The sequence below is a fragment of the Monodelphis domestica genome, chromosome 7, assembly GCF_027887165.1.
Source record: "Monodelphis domestica isolate mMonDom1 chromosome 7, mMonDom1.pri, whole genome shotgun sequence".
Lineage (NCBI taxonomy): Eukaryota > Metazoa > Chordata > Mammalia > Didelphimorphia > Didelphidae > Monodelphis > Monodelphis domestica.
The window spans coordinates 230,611,776-230,628,884 of record NC_077233.1 but is presented as its reverse complement, the minus strand read 5'-3'; the positions used below and the strand labels follow the sequence as shown (position 1 = coordinate 230,628,884).

The following is a 17,109-nucleotide window of genomic DNA, read 5'->3' as shown; positions in this document are numbered from 1 at the left end:
AAAATCCCATAAAAAAAGTCCCATAAATAAATCCTCATTTAGTTGCTAACAACATTCAAATAGGTAGTTTGTAATGGCAATTCTCCATTTGAATTTCCAACAATTAGAATGCCAGAATTCAGAATATTCTTGTAAGCAAGCATGAAGAGAAAAGGAAATTTTTGCAGTGATATGCAATGAATATATTATGTTTGTTTATTCCAGTGCTTAGTAACTGCTGTGAATGAACAAAGTACTAATTGCCCTACCCATAGGAGGAAAAGGTAAAATGGTTGAAGGAGTATCCCCCTACTTTCCATGTTTTCAGGAACAATGCAGTGTTTCTTAAAAGATTAGAAATACTTTGATGGGGGAGGGGGGGAGGAAGGGAATTTTAGAGGCAGAAGGAAATCCTAATGGGTAAACACTGACCTAATTTCAAACGAAAGAAAGAAGATAGAATCTTTAGACTATAGACAATATATAGACTTGACTTCAATTCCTGACAAAAATGTGGAATATAATATGGAAAGGATGGTTTGTAAGCATTTAGAAAAGGAAGTAAGCATTAATAACAGTCTAGCTCCTTCAAGAATATTTCATGTCTGGCTAATGCAATTTTCTTTTCTGACAGTGTTATTTGACTTGCATTCAAGGGAAAGCCACAAACATAGTAAACTCAAATTTTAGAAGAGCACTTGACAAAGTCTCTCGTGATATCCTTTTGAACAAAATGGAAAGAATTGAGTCAGATGACAGTGAAGTTTGGTGAATTAAGAACCAGTTGGGAGATAAGACCTAAAAAGGGGTCATATAATAATGGTTCAATGTCAAACTGGAAGGAAGTCTGTATTAGAGTTCCCTAGGGATCTGTCTTTGATACTATGCTGTTCAATGTTTTTATCAATAACTTGGATAAAGGTATACATGAAATTCTTATTAAATTCCCAGATAACACAAAGAATAAAGGGATAACAAACAGTAGGGATTCAGACTCAGTATTCAAAAAGATTTTCAAACCTTTGGAAAAATCTAAAAAGAGAAAGTTTAGTAGGAAGAAATGTAAACTTCTTTTAACTTAGGTCTAAAAAAAATATCAACTTTATGAATACAGGATAAAGGTATTATTGCTAGAGAAGTTTATGTGAATTCTGTGTGTGTGTCTGTGTGTGTGTGTTACAACCTAGGTGTTTTGGTCCCTCTTTTTTGCTCTTTCTGAACTTTCCATTGATGATCAACTTCCATGGGTTCAATTATGATCTTCAGGCAAATGACTTCTGAACCTATTAAGCCATTATTTCCCTCGGAGGCCCAATACTATATTACCAGTTGCCTGCTGGTCATCTTTACCTGGATGTCCTATAGGCATCTCAAACTCAATATGACTAAAACAGAATTCATTATTCCTGAACCTACTCCTTTTCTTGGATTCTCTACATTTGTTAAGGGCAATACCATTTTTCCAGTCACCTAGATTTATAACCTTAGAATCAGTCTCCATTCTTTAATCTCCCTTACTCTCTTTACTCAATGCAATCAGTTGCCAATTCTTGCCATTTCTCTCTCCATGATATCTCTTGCTTGCTTCTGTTCCCTTCTTTCTATTCACATGGCTACCACTTTATTTCAAATCCTTCTTACCTCTTCCCTGAACTATAATAATAGACCTCTTTAAAGAAATATATTTATTTTTAATTAACAAGGATTTATTTTTCTTTCCCTCTTCCTGCCACTGCAAAAAAAAAGAAAGAAAGAAAAGAAAAGAAGAACAAAATCTTTGTAACACATAGGCACAGTTGAGCAAAACAAATCCCCACAATGGCTATGTCCAAAAAACATATGTTGCATTTTGCATTTTGAGTCCAGTTCCTCTTTGGCTGTAGGTGAATAGATGCATCTTCATCAGTCTTCTAAAATTATGATTAGTCATTACTGAAATGGCCTTCTAATTGGTCTCTCTGTCTTTAGTGTCTTCCCTTGACAATCCAACTTCCCACACAGATGCAAAACTGATGTTATTAGAGCATGTGTCTGACTATGTCATTTCCTTACTTAGGAGGTGCTGGGAATTATCAAAGCCACATTATTTGGCATGTTTGCACATGGAAACCAGGAGGTCACAAAGTGGCCCCCCAGGAAGGATGGAGACACCCACTCAGCCCCACTCTCTCTCACTAACATCCCTTACTATTGGAATTGCTGTGATCATTGTTCTCTCCCTAGCTTCAAGAAAAATAATATGAGAGCAAAATACTTGCAGGATTAATACTAATGCTCCACATTATCCCCCAATATCACCAAAAGATCACACTTACAAAATCAAACCTAAAAGACTCTTATGGGTTAACTTCTAACAGAGCTGTACTCAGAATTCCCCACCCAATGTATAGGCCTAGAACAAGCTCTCCTGAGCAAGTTTATTAATTAGTTATTAATTAATTCCTTCAGGAAGAGGTTGGTACACCATTCCTCAGTGACTTGTTTTACCAATTAAAATCTATCTTGGAAACTCCCCATGAAACACAAGAAAAATGATTAGCCTCATATTAAAAATCTTGGCTACAGTGTTTGTTGATTGTTTTTCTAAGAACTCCTGATTGATTATCTATTTTGTTAAAAGTAACAAATGATTTTTTATTTGATTGTACACAAGTCCAAGCATCTCACAGGTTAATGAGATCTGACCTCTAGCTATCCTCCCTGTGACAAGAAATCATTTACCATTTAAAAACACTTTGTGTGTGTTCTCAGAATCAATAGTAACAATACAAGTATATAGAATTATCACAGAATATTAATCTAATGATTTGTTAAAAGTTAATGTATCATTTATCCAATTATCTGCTTTGAACATGTATGTTGAATAATGTAGCTGTGTGCCAAGAAAAAATGTAACCATTGAGGGGTATAAAAATAAACACAACTCTGGGCCAGATGAAGCAGTTCCATGCAAAGCCTGGCCCAGGCTAACACTCCCAACTGTCTTACTTGTCACTCATTTACGCCTTTGGGCCACACCTAGTTGAGGACCCCCAAAGCCATGGACAAGGCTGCTTGGAGACCATGGCACAATGGTTTCTTAGGATAAAATGCAAGCTCTTTTGTTTGGAATTTAAAGTCCTTCCAATTCATCTCTAAATTATCTTTCTAGGCTGCCTTCTTCAAGAATGAAGAAATGTAGTGAAAAACTATAGAACACACACAAGAGTTGCACAGAAGTAAATCAGAAGTCCTGGATAATAGGAAAGGGAGCCACCCACAAATCTAGCACAAACAACCTAATAGCCTACCAACATGACTAGAGATGAATAGAGATGCATTTAGTTAAGTTAACAAAGAGTGAATTTTGCTTCAGCTTTGTTGAATTTGAGATGCCTTCATAGGATATACAGGTTGAGATGTCCAATAAAACTATGTTCAGGAAGCAACAAAAATATGGGACTTACAAGAGAAATCAGGGGTGGGTATGGGGTAAAAATTCTGTGTGTGTGTGTGCGTGTGTGTGTGTGTGTGTGTGTGTGTGTGTGTGTGTGTGAACCTAGATGGCCCTGGCAGCATCACTAACCATGCAGCATGGCAACATTCAGATTAAAATAACCTGGGTGCCAAGCACTTTGTTAGAATCCCTAGTACTGTGTTCTGAGATGCCATAGAGGGACTAGAAAGCCTAGCACCCTGAACTCCAAGGATCCAGGGAAGCCTGGCCTCCAGGGGTAGAAGTCAAGGCAGGAGAGAGGAATAAACCAAAGTAAATGGTAAACAGTATGAAAAATTATTTTAGATTAAGAGATGCTCCAAAAACCAGTAGAACTCCATAACTAGTGTAAGCAGAAACTCTGGGGGGGGAAATTGATTCTTTCACAAGGACTTCATGAATATCTAGAAGAATTGAACCAAGAAATTAAAATGAAATAAAAATTCTGGAGAAAGAATTGGAAGGAGAATAAATAAATTGGAAGAAAAAGTAAATCTTAATAAATTTTAACAATGGATTCCTTGAAAACTAGAACAGACCAAGCAGAAATCAATGGCTCCACAAGACAGCACAAAATAGTAGAACAAAATCAAAGATTGAAAAATCAGAATAAAATGTAAATTATCTGAAATTTTTTACTGGTCCTAAAAATAGGTCAAGAGATAATATCAGAATTATCAATTTTACTGCTAATATTTTAATAAGGAGAGTAAAAAGTGACCTTTTAGATCCCTGATATATTTAAAAGGTATTGGAGGGGGCAGCTGGGTGATTAAGTGGATTGAGAGCTCCCATTGCCTATCCCTTAACACTCTTCTTCCTTGGAACCAATACACAGTATTGATTCCAAGACAGAAGGTAAGGGTTTTTAAAAAAATAAAATAAAAGGTAATGGAGGAGTTAAGTAAGAAAAACAGAGGACCTAAGGATTAATAGGTTCTGTTACAGGCAAGAGAAGGGAAGGTAAAAGCAATACATTTGTGTAGGAAGGAGGAAGGAATGTTGGAAATTACTATTTTTCATAATTGAGGCAAATATGATGATGTACCCCATATCATAAATATGATGGAAGAGGTAAAAGGAATGGGCACCAGATAAATCTTACTCTTAGTCTCTGAAGCAGACAAAGCAGAATTGAATACAAGAGAACAGAAGGATGTACAGACAACTTTGGGTAATTTCTTGTATTCTTTTTATTAAAAAAAAAACCTTACTTTCTATCTTAGAATTGATACCAAGTATCATTTCCAAGGCAGAAGAGCATGAAAGGCTAGGTAACTGGAGTTAAGTGACTTGTTCAAGGTCACACAGCTAGGAAGAGTCTGAGGTCCAGGATCTCCTATCTCTAGCCCTGAATCTCTATCTACTAAACCCCCTAGCTGTCCCTATAGTTTTTTAAAAGCAGCAAGTAGTATGAAATGGAGATTCATGGTTTCATAAAGAATCTTCTCTTTGTGTTCTGCCATGTATAAAGTAATGTTTTATATTTAAGTTCAGAATAAAAAATAAGCATCTTACAAATCATTACAAATGAATGAATCATTTAGTAAGTGCTTACAATTTGCCAAGCTCTCTGCTAAGTCTTGGGAAACCAAAGAGAAAAGGGGAGATAGCTTCTACTCTCAAAGAACTCATTCACCTTTTGTTTAGGGGAGACAATACATAAAAGAAATATCAACTCTAGGGAAGAAGGAAAGACATAGATGTTCTTAGGTTAAATAAGGAGTCAAGATGACAGTGTTGGAGGACTGTAGGGCAGAGATGTAGGTCATATGGTAAGGCCAATGGTCCTGCATCTCATCTAAAGGAATGGAGTCGCTGATTCACATCAGAGCAGAAGATAAAAGCAAAAGAGGGGGAGGGGAGAAAGAGGAAGATCATACCATTTGGTTTTAAAACTCAGAAACATTGGGAAGAGAGAAAACCATCTATGTTTATCTTCTAAACTAAATACCATAGAACAACATTGGCAAAGTATTGGCACATGTGCCCAGTCAGAAGGGGGGAGCTGTTCTGTCCCCCCTCTTTCCAGTGCCTGAGGACATTTTTTGCATGCCCACCCCTCTGTCCAGCAGCCCAAACTAAGCACTTCCTCCCTCTGTTCTCTGGAGTAATGTGGGGAGTTCACAGGCAGCTTCAAATTGCAGTCTGGGCATATAAACTTGAAAACCTTTGCCAAAGCTGCCATACAACATAGTTACAATGAAAGAAGACTATCCCATTGAGACAACTAGAAATATATAGATTACAAAACCCAAGAAATGTTCAAATTCTAGTTAGCAGACCAGAAGAACCACAGATTTAATCCAAGAAGACCAATTTGATTGCATAAGGATCGCTGAGATTTGTTGAAATGAATATGTCTCCCATTGATAAACAAAAGAAAACCAACAGACAAATGGCAGGGTGTGTTAATAATGTATATTGAGGAGGCTATTGGAAAATTTAGGAAGTGGGGAGTAAGGGAGGGGCAAGCATGGTATAAAGTATACCTATTACATCCTATAGACAGACATTACTACCACAGTGATCCTCCCCAAATAGCATGCAAACTCCTTAAGGTCAGGGCTACTTTGTTTTTATATTTATATCTTTTGGGCCTAAAAAAATGTCTGTATGATAGATAAATGAGATGTTTGTTCAATTGGACTGAAGTGAAAAAGAAATATCAACTCAGATGGCCAAAAGAAGCCATATCTGGGTATGAGGACAGTCTTTTTTCAAAGACAAAAGTTGAGAAGACATACATTCAAAGTTGATTTGCTTCAGGACATAGACAGGGTAAACCCATATTATTTACAGATTTCAATAATAAAAAGACACTGCTTGAAACTCAAAGGGATCATTTTAGTGCAAATAAAAGTATAGGAACCCTTCTTGTTCTCATTGCATCTTGCCAGATTAGTTGGGGTAGAATCAAGATGGTGGCTTAGGCACAGCAAAATGCAGATCCTCTCTGACTATCCTTCCATACCAATCTTTAAAAAGTACTTTAAAAAGGCAGAAATCCAAGCCCTTACTGTTATAAGGGTTATTGTTATAATATATAGTGTTATATATATTATATATTATACATATATAATATAATTGTCTGTCTTATTGTTATAAGACAGAGTCATAGGACTCTCCTGCTGAACAGGTAGGAGAGTAGGTAGAGAGAATAGATTTCCACAGTATAAGGGAAAAAACAGAAATAAGACTGGGCTAACCAAATCCCCCTCCTCTACTACTGCACTGAGACCTGTGATAGGACACAGGCTGGTTGTGGAATTCTGGGGTGAAGGCTGCAGCCATGATGGTGCACCTCAACTCTACCATGCAAGTTTCAGGGCTTTGACAGGGGCTGGCAAGGGGCACTATCTGGTTGGGCACCCTCAACCTCCATTTCAACTGGCAAAGATTTGGCCTTATGGCAGATTAGCTCAGAAGGTCAGCTCAACCAGTCTATTCCAACATACCAGAAGAGGAGAGAGAAGACTGAAGATTCCCTCCAAGGCACAGCAAATTAAATGCGCCAGGCCAGTAAACAAACAAAGGAGCAACTTTATAGTCCACAGGGAGGGAAAAAACATATGAGCAAACAACAGAAGAAAAAGAAGGAAATAATGATTGACAATTTCTATGGAGATAAGAACAAAAAAATAGAACCAACAGAGGATGATAGGATCCAAGGAAATTCAAGCAAAAACTCAGAAAATCCAGGGAATTGGACTTAAGCTCTTTAAGAGCTCAAAAAAGAATTTTTAAAAATCAAATAAGACAGGTTGAAGAAAAATGATAAAAGGAAAACAAGAGTTTAAAAAGCAAAATAGGTCATCTGGAAACAGAGGCACATGAATTAAAACAAGAAAATGGTGCCTCAAAAGCCAGAATTGACCAACTGGAAAATGAAGGGAAAAAATTAAAGGATGAAAGAAATGACTTGAAAAGAAGAATGGACCAAAGGGAAAAGGAGGATCAAAAGGTCATGGAAGAAATTCTATTTAAAAATTAGAATCAGGCAATTAGAAGCTGACTTCACAAGGCATCATGAAATAATAAAACAAAATTTTAAAAAAATAGAAGAAAATATGAAATATTTCATCAAAAAAAAAACAACTAACCTGGAAAATAGATCTTGAAGAAACAATTTAAGAATTATTGGACTATCTGAAAGTCATGACCAGAAAAGACACTAGACATCATATTACAAGAAATTATCCAAGAAAACTGCTCTGATATCCTTGACAAGAGGGTAAAATAAAAATTGAAAGAATCCACAGATCACCATCTGTGCTAAATCCCAAAATGACAATTCCCAGGAATGTTATAGCCAACTTCAAGAGTTCCAAGGTCAATGAGAAAATACTACAAGCAGCTAGAAAGAAACAATTAAGATATCATGGAACCCCAATTAAGATCACACAGAACCTGGCAGCCTCCACATTGAAGGACTGGAAGACTTGGAATATGATAATCTGGAAGGCAAGGGAACTGGGTTTACAATCAAGAATCAACTTACCCAGCAAAACAGACTATATTCTTTCAGGAGAAAGTATGGTCATTTAATAAAATAGAAGATTTCCAAACATTCCTGAAGAAAAGACCAGACAAACAAAATTTGAGACCCAAATACAAAATCCAAGAGAAGCATAAAAAGGTAAATAAGAAAGAGAAAAAATTTAGGGGCCTCAATAAGGTCAACAGGCTTCTATTCCTATTTGGAAAGATATCTGTAACTCTTGAAAATTATCATAGTAGTTAGAAGAACTATACTTAGAGAGTGTGATAGTAAGTTGTTTAGGATGATATGTCAAAAATATAAAAAATTAGGGATGAAAAAGAAGATAGTACTAAGAGAAATAGGAAAAGCAAAATGGAGTAAAATATATCACTTAAAGAAGCATGAAGTGGGCGGGGAGAAGAAGAATATAATGGAAGGGTGGAAGAGGTTGGTGACAGGTAATACTTAATCTATACTCTCATTGGAAATGGCTCAGAGAGAAGAACAGCCAAGCTCTTTGGGGTATATAAAGATAATTGTATGTTACTCTAATGAGAAGTAGAAGGAGAATAAGAAATGGAGGGGTGGAAAGGGAAGTAATACAATTGAGGGAGAAGTTGTGGGGTAACCAAAAGACCCTATAGTAAGAGGGGAATAAGAAGGGAGGTGGTGGTAAGGGGAGTAATATAAGATAGGGGAAAGGGGGAAGACTGACTAAAAGCAAAACACTGAAGGGAAGGGTGGGGAATGAAAGAAGAAAGGTCAGCATTAAAGAAGGAAGTCGACATAGAGGGGAATACACAGATGGTAATCATAACTGTGAATTCAAATGCAATAAACTCACCCATAAAATGGAAGCAAATGGCAGAGTGGAATAAAAACCAGAATCCTACCATATATTCATTCCAATTCCATTCCATTCCATGAAACATACTTGAGGTAGGTAGACACACACAGGATAAAAGTAAGAGTCTAGAGCAGAATCTATTGGGCTGCAACTGAGACAAAGAAGGCAGGAGAAGCACCTTGCCAATCTACCCAAATAACTATCAGGATATTAGTTGAGTCTCAGGGGATGAGCCTATTACAAAGGCAAGAAAAAATAGGGTAGTTTACATGCTCATTTTCTCTCCCAGACACTACTTATTATAATAATAATAGAGAAAGGTTCTAAAAGAAATCAGCCTCCTCAGTTCAGGCTGAAGCTGTGATACACTCCAATCTTAGCACTGGAATGTACTCCACTTCAAAGTGACCCTTATCAACTCCAGGCATTAGAAAAGTAGAAAACTGGGTGGAAACATATTTTTAAAAGATAGTTTTCACATCTTTCCTAAAACTGTCTTTCTCAGGTTAAACATCCCTTGCTCCTCCAACTAATCCTCACTGGACATAGTTTCCAAGCTTTTCACTGTCTGGTCACTATCATCTGAATTGATCTACCTGCAGCTAACAAGAAATAACAGAAAAATGAGAGGAACCATAGTCAGAAATATTGCTAAAAGGAGGAAGTTCAGAATCTATGATCCTGAAAAGTAAAGGGGATTTCCTCTACTACTTTATGAAATAAAGCACTTAAAAATATAGTAGACCTGACTGAATTGCTTGTCAACTCTGGGAGCAGGGAGGGAAAAAAGGAGGGAGACAACATAAATCACATAACTTTGGAAGACTTAAGTGGAAATTTGTTATTAAAATAAAATAAAGGGGAGAAAAGAATGGAATAGATAGTGTTGAAATTGGAGATAGGAAGACCTAAGTTTAAGTCCCACTTCTGACACTTAGTAGCTGTTTGACTATGGCAAAAAACAACCCCTGTGAACCTCAGTTTCCTAATCTGTAAAATGAGGGAGTTGGACTAGATTTAAGTTCCCTCCTACCTCTAGCTCTAGAATCTACTCCCAATCTCTTAAATTAAGATATTAGCAGAGACCAAAAGTATACATTGATTTTTTAATGACTTCATTTCATGAAGAATATAGTAATAATAGGTATTAAAGGAATTTAGAAATGCTTTGAGAGACTGCTTCTCAAAATGTTTCTAACTTTCTTTCTAATTTCCTTTCATCAGTCTTGGGTTTTAGAAGGTGACCTTAGAGAAGACAGTTATGCACTCTTACTAAAATCCCTTGATGCCAAAATCAAAGACGGAAGAGATATTTCTTACATTCTATTATGTTCCAGGAAGTCATCTTTCACCTTGGTTGATTTATTCCTAAACATCCCAAAACCCTCTCTGAGTCATACTGTACCTTAGGAATGTTTTCAGAGCTCTTAATGATTTCCATGAAGCATTTGTAGATAATACCCCAACATTCTTCAAAAGATGGTTGAAAGACAATTGATGGTTCTTCTACTTGGAGTTTCATAATGATTACCTGAGGGGTGAAGAACTCCATTGCTTCATAAGGGGGCTCAAAATCATTCCCATTCTCAAAGGAAACAAAAAAGAAATAATAATTAGAAAGTGAGAAATCCTGTAACTAATGTTAAGAGACTACTTGCTTTTGGCTTGTTTCTTGGAATTTGTGTGAGAATTCAATAAAGAGGTGATGACCTCAATTCAGGCAGGAAATCCACATTGGCATGGCTAGTTATAAGGAATATTGGTAGCCAGTTTCAAGACTCTGTACAGTAAAAACTTTGCAAATGAACTTTTTTGAGGAAAAGGGAAGAAGTTTGGCAATTACTCCTACGTTCCACTTACTGAAAGTTACACTTATCATTGAATTACTATATTAAAATATTCCTACCAGTTAGGTGGCACATTAGATAGAGTATTGGACCTGAGGTCAGGAAGACATCATCTTTCTCAATTCAAATCTGGACTCAGACATTTTACTAGCTGTGTGACCCTGTGCAAATCATTTCACCATTTGGCTTAGTTTCTCATCTATAAAATGAGATGGAGAAGAAAATGGCAAACCACTCCAGTATCTTTGCCAAGAAAACCCCAAATGGGATCATAAAGAGGCAGACATGACTGAAAAACTAAACAACAATAAGACTATATTCCTATATGACAATTAGGAAGTCCTTATGAAGTAGTCAGATTTAGAGAAACCTCTATCTGCCTCTCTTTTATTTTAAGAAGTTCTTTCCAGTTGCCTCTATCCTTTTTAGAATTACCTGCAGCCAATTTTAATACAATCCAAGTATTTTTGGTTCAGAAAAAAGTCTTCAGAGGTTATTTTAAAAGAATCAATAGACTGCAATTAGGTTTCAGTAGCCTTGGTTCTACTTATGAAGGGATAGGAAATATGATTTCTATAGCCTTCTTTGAAGTACTAATTAGCCACATTTGAGTGTCATTTGGGACCTGAAAAGGATCTCAGAACCACCTATTCTAATCCATTAATTTTATGGAAGAAAACACTGAGAATCAAGGAAATTAAGTGACTTTGCACCAGGTCACACAGATAGAAAGCAATAGAACCAGTCCTCTTCCCTCTATGCCAGTGATGGGCAACCTTTTAGAGATGGAGTGCCAGTCCCCACCTCCACCCCACAGACCAAGTGCTATGCCCACGCCCCCCCAGAGACCATATTCTGTGCTCTTCCTTCCACTGAGTGTCAAACTCACACTGCTTCCCCCTATTATTCCACCCAGAGGAGGGAGCGACTGCTGGGCAGGGTAGCAAGTGATGTAGTTAGGCTTGTGGAGAAGGAGAAGCAAGGAGCACAAGCACACTACGCTGCTCCACTCTAGTTCTGTGAGGTATGTTCCCCTCAAACCTAGCTCCTCTCCAAAGTGAAAATTGAGGGGACCTTGAAAATTTCAAAGTATACCCTCTTTAGCCAGTATTCAAGGAACTAGAAGCCATTTCAAATACAACACTTTATTAAGAGAGAAAGAAAAAGCCAGTAAAAAGCAAAAAAGCCCCATCTTATAGGAACCCCCCTTATTTATGGGAGAATATAACCCTCAGGTTAAATGACATCATTTTGACACATTCACTCCATCATGTTCCAGTCTTCCTGAAGTAGGTATCCTCCAAATTAATCTCTTTAGCAAATGGTCACGGGTTGAAGTCAGGTTTCAATCTGGATGCAGGGCTGATTGGGAGACTGCATACTCTGGAAAGCCTCTATTGTGTTTTCCAGAGCTTTTAGCCCACCTGGTTCCTTAAGAAGGCACCCCTTTGCCTTTCCTAAAATTAATAAATAGTATATATATATAAAACCATCAGCCAACATCATCTGCAATGGGGATAAACTAGAAGCCTTCCCAATAAGATCAGGAGTGAAACAAGGATGCCCATTATCACCTCTATTATTTAACATTGTATTAGAAACACTAGCAGTAGCAATTAGAGAAGAAAAAGAAAATGAAGGTATTAAAATAGGCAATGAGGAGACCAAGTTATCAATCTTTGCAGATGATATGATGGTTTACTTAAAGAATCCTAGAGAATCAACTAAAAAGCTAGTCAAAATAATCAACAACTTTAGCAAAGTTTCAGGATACAAAATAAACCCACATAAGTCATCAGCATTTCTATATATATTCAACACATCTCAGCAGCAAGAATTAGAAAGAGAAATTCCATTTAAAAATCAACCTAGACAATATAAAATACTTAAGAATCTCTCTGCCAAGATAAACACAGGAACTATATGAACACAAATACAAAACACTCTCCACACAATTAAAACTAGATCTAAACAATTGGAAAAACATCAATTGCTCATGGGTAGGACAAGCTAACATAATAAAAATGACAATCCTACCCAAATTGATTTACTTATTTAGTGCCATACCCATTAAACTACCAAAAAACTTTTTTACTGAATTAGAAAAAAACATAACAAAGTTCATTTGGAAGAACAAAAGATCAAGGATATCTAGGGAAATAATGAAAAAAACATTTGAAGCAAGGTGGCCTTGCAGTCCCAGATCTCAAACTATACTATAAAGCAGTGGTCATCAAAACAATATGGTACTGGCTAAGAGACAGAAAGGAGTATCAGTGAAATAGACTTGGGGTAAGTGACCTCAGCAAGACAGTCTATGATAAGCCCAAAGATCCCAGCTTTTGGGACCAAAATCCACTATTTGATTAAAAAAAACTGCTGGGAAAATTGGAAGACAAGGGAGAGATTAGGTTTAGATCAACATCTCACACCCTACACCAAGATAAACTCAGAATGGGTGAATGACCTGAATATAAAGAAAGAAATTATAAGCAAATTAGGTGAACACAGAATAGTAATCATGTCAGATCTTTGGAAAGGAAAGACTTTAAAATCAAGCAAGAGCTAGGAAAAAAATCACAAAATGTAAAATAAATAATTTTGATTACATCAAGGTTTTGTACAAGCAAAACCAATGCATCCAAAATTAGAAGGGAAGCAACAAATTGGGAAGCAATCTTCATTACAAAAACCTCTGACAAAAGTCTAATTATTCAAATTTGTAAAGAACTAAACCAATTGTACAAAAAATCAAATCATTCTCCAATTGATAAATGGGCAAGGGACATGAATAGGCAGTTTTCAGTTAAAGAAATCAAAACTATAAATAAGCACATGAAAAATGTTCTAAATCTCATAATCTGAGAGATGCAAATCAAAAGAACTCTGAGGTATCACCTCACATCTAGCAGATTAGCTAACATGACAGCAAAGGGAAGTAATGAATGCTGGAGGAGATGTGGCAAAGTTGGGACATTAATGCATTCCTGGTGGAGTTGTGAATTGATCCAACCATTCTGGAGGGCAATCTGGAACTATGCCCAAAGGGCGATAAAAGACTGTCTGCCCTTTGATCCAGCCATAGGACTGGGTTTGTACTCCAAAGAGATAATAAGGAAAAAAACATGTACAAAAATATTCATAGCTGTGCTCTTTGTGGTGGCAAAAAAAAAATTGGAAAATGAGGGGATGCCCCTCAATTGGGGAATGGCTGAACAAATTGTGGTATATGTTGGTAATGGAATACTATTGTGCTCAAAGGAATAATAAAGTGGAAGAATTCCATGGGAACTGGAACAACCTCCAGGAACTGATGCAGAGTGAGAGGAGCAAAAGAAGGAGAACATTGTATACAGAGACTGATACACTGTAGTACAATCGAATGTAATGGACTTCTCCATTAGTGGCAACGCAGTGATCATGAACAACTTGGAGGAATCTATGAGAAAGAACACTATCCACATTCAGAGGAAACACTGTGGGAGTAAAAACACAGAAGAAAAACAACTGCTTGAATGCTTGGGTCTATGGCTGGGGAGGTAGACTCTAAATGAACATCCTAATGCAAACACCAACAACATCAAAATAGGTTCTGATCTATTCTAGTATCTTTGCCAAGAAAACCCCAAAGAATCAGATATGACTGAAAATGATTAAACAATAGTGATCTCTATCCAACAAGAGTAAGCTCCTTGTGGGCAGGGACTGGGGTTTTTTTTTCTCTCTCATACTAGGACAAGGCTTAACATATATTAAATGCTGAATAAATGCTTGATAGTTTATTCATTGATTTAAATAATAAGAGCTAACATTTAGATGGCACTTTAAGATTTTCAAATCATTTTACAAAAATAAGCAACATGTGAATGTGAAATCCCTACCCCTTTTATGATTATAATAGTATTAGCCTTTATGATTATTTTAGTAAAATAATCATTAGAGTTAATACTTAAAGTGATAGTTTATTATAATATAATTATAAAATTATAGGGATTAGCTAAGAAAGTTACAGTGTAGGGTGATAGAAAATCTTTTTTACATCTTTGACCTTAAACATATAACCAAAAGTTACTACCAAGCCCACCACACCCTGTTGGGTACAAACTCAAGATGGACAAGAAGGAGGGGGAGGCCTGCTTTGAGTACAAGCTCACACAGGCAGTGGAGGACCACTCTTGTTTCAACAAACAGCTGACTCCTAATGTTGTCAGTAAAAGACACCAAGAATGCAAAGGCCTTTAAAAGGTCAGCAATAGTAATAGATGTAAGTGACCACCCAAAGTGATCTTCTTTTGCATTCACTAGTTTAATCAGCACTTGTCACTAGTTAAGAATCACCTATGTGAAAGATATGAACATCTTTATCTTTTTTTGTATCACTGTCACTGTGCCATAAGATTTCTCTCTCTAAAAAAGACCATCTTCTAAGGTCTCTGGTTCTGATGGGACCGGGATCCAGCATTATAGTCAGGTGGGCTTCCTCTCAATAAATCTATTATTTAGCTTGGAGTTCTGTATTGGTGTGATAGATTTTCAGCACATTTTGGTGACCCCGATGTGATCCACAGGAAATCCTGGTCCTTGGGGGTCTTCCTTCAGGAAGGGCTTTAGGGTACCCACATAGGGGACTTCTTGCCCCATCCTCTTCTTGAAAGAGAGATCCATGAGTAAAGATCCCTCACAGGTTTGAATCAAACTCTAAGTTGGTAAGTATTCCTGAGTAGCTTTTCAACAACTATAGGTTGAGAATCTAATCAAACTTTTTCTTTCTTGATTTTTAAACAGATTAGTTATTAGTTTGGAATATGCCATAGTTCCCAAGTTTCATTTTATTTTATTTTATTTTATTTTATTTTTATTTGGTCATTTCCAAACATTATTCATTGGAAACAAAGATCATTTTCTTTTCTTCCCTCCCCTCCCTCCCACCACCTCTCCCATAGCCCACGCGCAATTCCACTGGGTATCACATGTGTTCTTGATTCAAACCCATTTCCATGTTGTTGGTATTTGCATTAGAGTGTTCATTTAGAGTCTCTCCTCAGTCATATCCCCTCCACCCCTGTAGTCAAGCAGTTGCTTTTCATTGGTATTTTTACTCCCACAGTTTATCTTCTGCTTGTGGATAGTGTTTTTTAGATCCCTGCAGATTGTTCAGGGACACTGCATTGCCACTAATGGAGAAGTCCATTACCTTCAATTGTACCACAATGTATCAGTCTCTGTGTACAATGTTTTCCTGGTTCTGCTCCTTTCACTCTGCAGCACTTCCTGGAGGTTGTTCCAGTCTCCATGGTATTCCTCCACTTTATTATTCCTTTTAGCACAATAGTATTCCATCACCAACATATACCACAATTTGTTCAGCCATTCCCCAACTGAAGGGCATCCCCTCATTTTCCAATTTTTGGCCACCACAAAGAGTGCAGCTATGAATATTCTTGTACAAGTCTTTTTCCTTATTATCTCTTTGGGGTTCAAGCCCAGTAGTGCTATGGCTGGATCAAAGGGCATAGTTCCAAATTGCCCTCCAGAATGGTTGGATTAATTCACAACTCCACCAGCAAAGAATTAGTGTCCCTACTTTGCCACATCCCCTCCAGCATTCATTACTTTCCATAGCTGTTATGTTAGCCAAGTTTCATTTTAAAACCTAACTTAAAGAGAGGCAGTATTAAGTTTCAACTTCTGCTTTCCTATGTTGCCTACTGAAATTATGCAATAACTAAGTAATATTGGGATTATTTGCCTAAAATTGAGATTTTTCTGTTCATAAGCTGCTTAGTTCTTTTTCAGAAGCTAAGGCCACATTATGACTTACTCTCACTCCTTGGCAACTACTACCAACAGGCATTTAAAATTCCTTATTTGTTTGGAGAGGTAAAGAACATGTAAATTGTACTCAATTGATTAACCAAGAATTGTTTCAGAAATTTTGCAATCATTTTTGTGTGAGTTATTTATACTGATCCCCTCTGTGGTAGCATACCCGACCTATTGGCAAAGAAGTGCCCAATCAGATCTTACTTAATGGCAAAAGAATGCCCAGTCAGATATAGGGCCCCTCTAAAAGGGAAAACAGGGCCTGGACAGTGTGCCTAGTCTGTACCAGGATGGTTTTCCTTCTCCGGGTATTAACCACCCCTCTTTTAAAAATGGGGACTAGGCTAAGTAGGAGAGGGATTCTGATAGACTTTCCATTGGAAAAATTTTTGATTGCATGGGGCAACAAAAGGATACCAGTAGGCAAGAGAATGGATAGGAATTAAGCTAGTAACTCTTGTTTTAATTGGTATAAGACTCTCAGGAACTTTGGGCCTAAATTTGGGACTTCAGTTTCTATACTATAAATAAGTTAGAAGCCTTCTTAGAAAGCCAAGAGAAATGGGAGCAGTTGAAATATCTGGAATGTTGGCAGGAGTTGGAAAATAGAGGGATTAATTCAGACCTAAACAAACCATATCCTATCTTATTTCCC

The 17,109-nt window shown here is 36.9% G+C and overlaps 1 protein-coding gene across 5 annotated transcripts in view; it reads right to left on the bottom strand.

Moving 5' to 3' along the window:
* DNAH3 (dynein axonemal heavy chain 3) overlaps nt 1-17,109 on the bottom strand; it is a 246,850-nt gene that overhangs the window by 202,772 nt on the left and 26,969 nt on the right. For all 5 annotated transcript variants that reach the window (XR_469849.3, XM_007498217.3, XM_056806547.1 and 2 more), the window contains one exon: nt 10,190-10,369. Coding sequence is in view for 4 of the 5 variants with exons in the window: in XM_007498217.3 (XP_007498279.2) it covers nt 10,190-10,369 (180 nt within the window). In the remaining variant the exon portion in view is untranslated. The remainder of the gene's footprint in view (nt 1-10,189; nt 10,370-17,109) is intronic.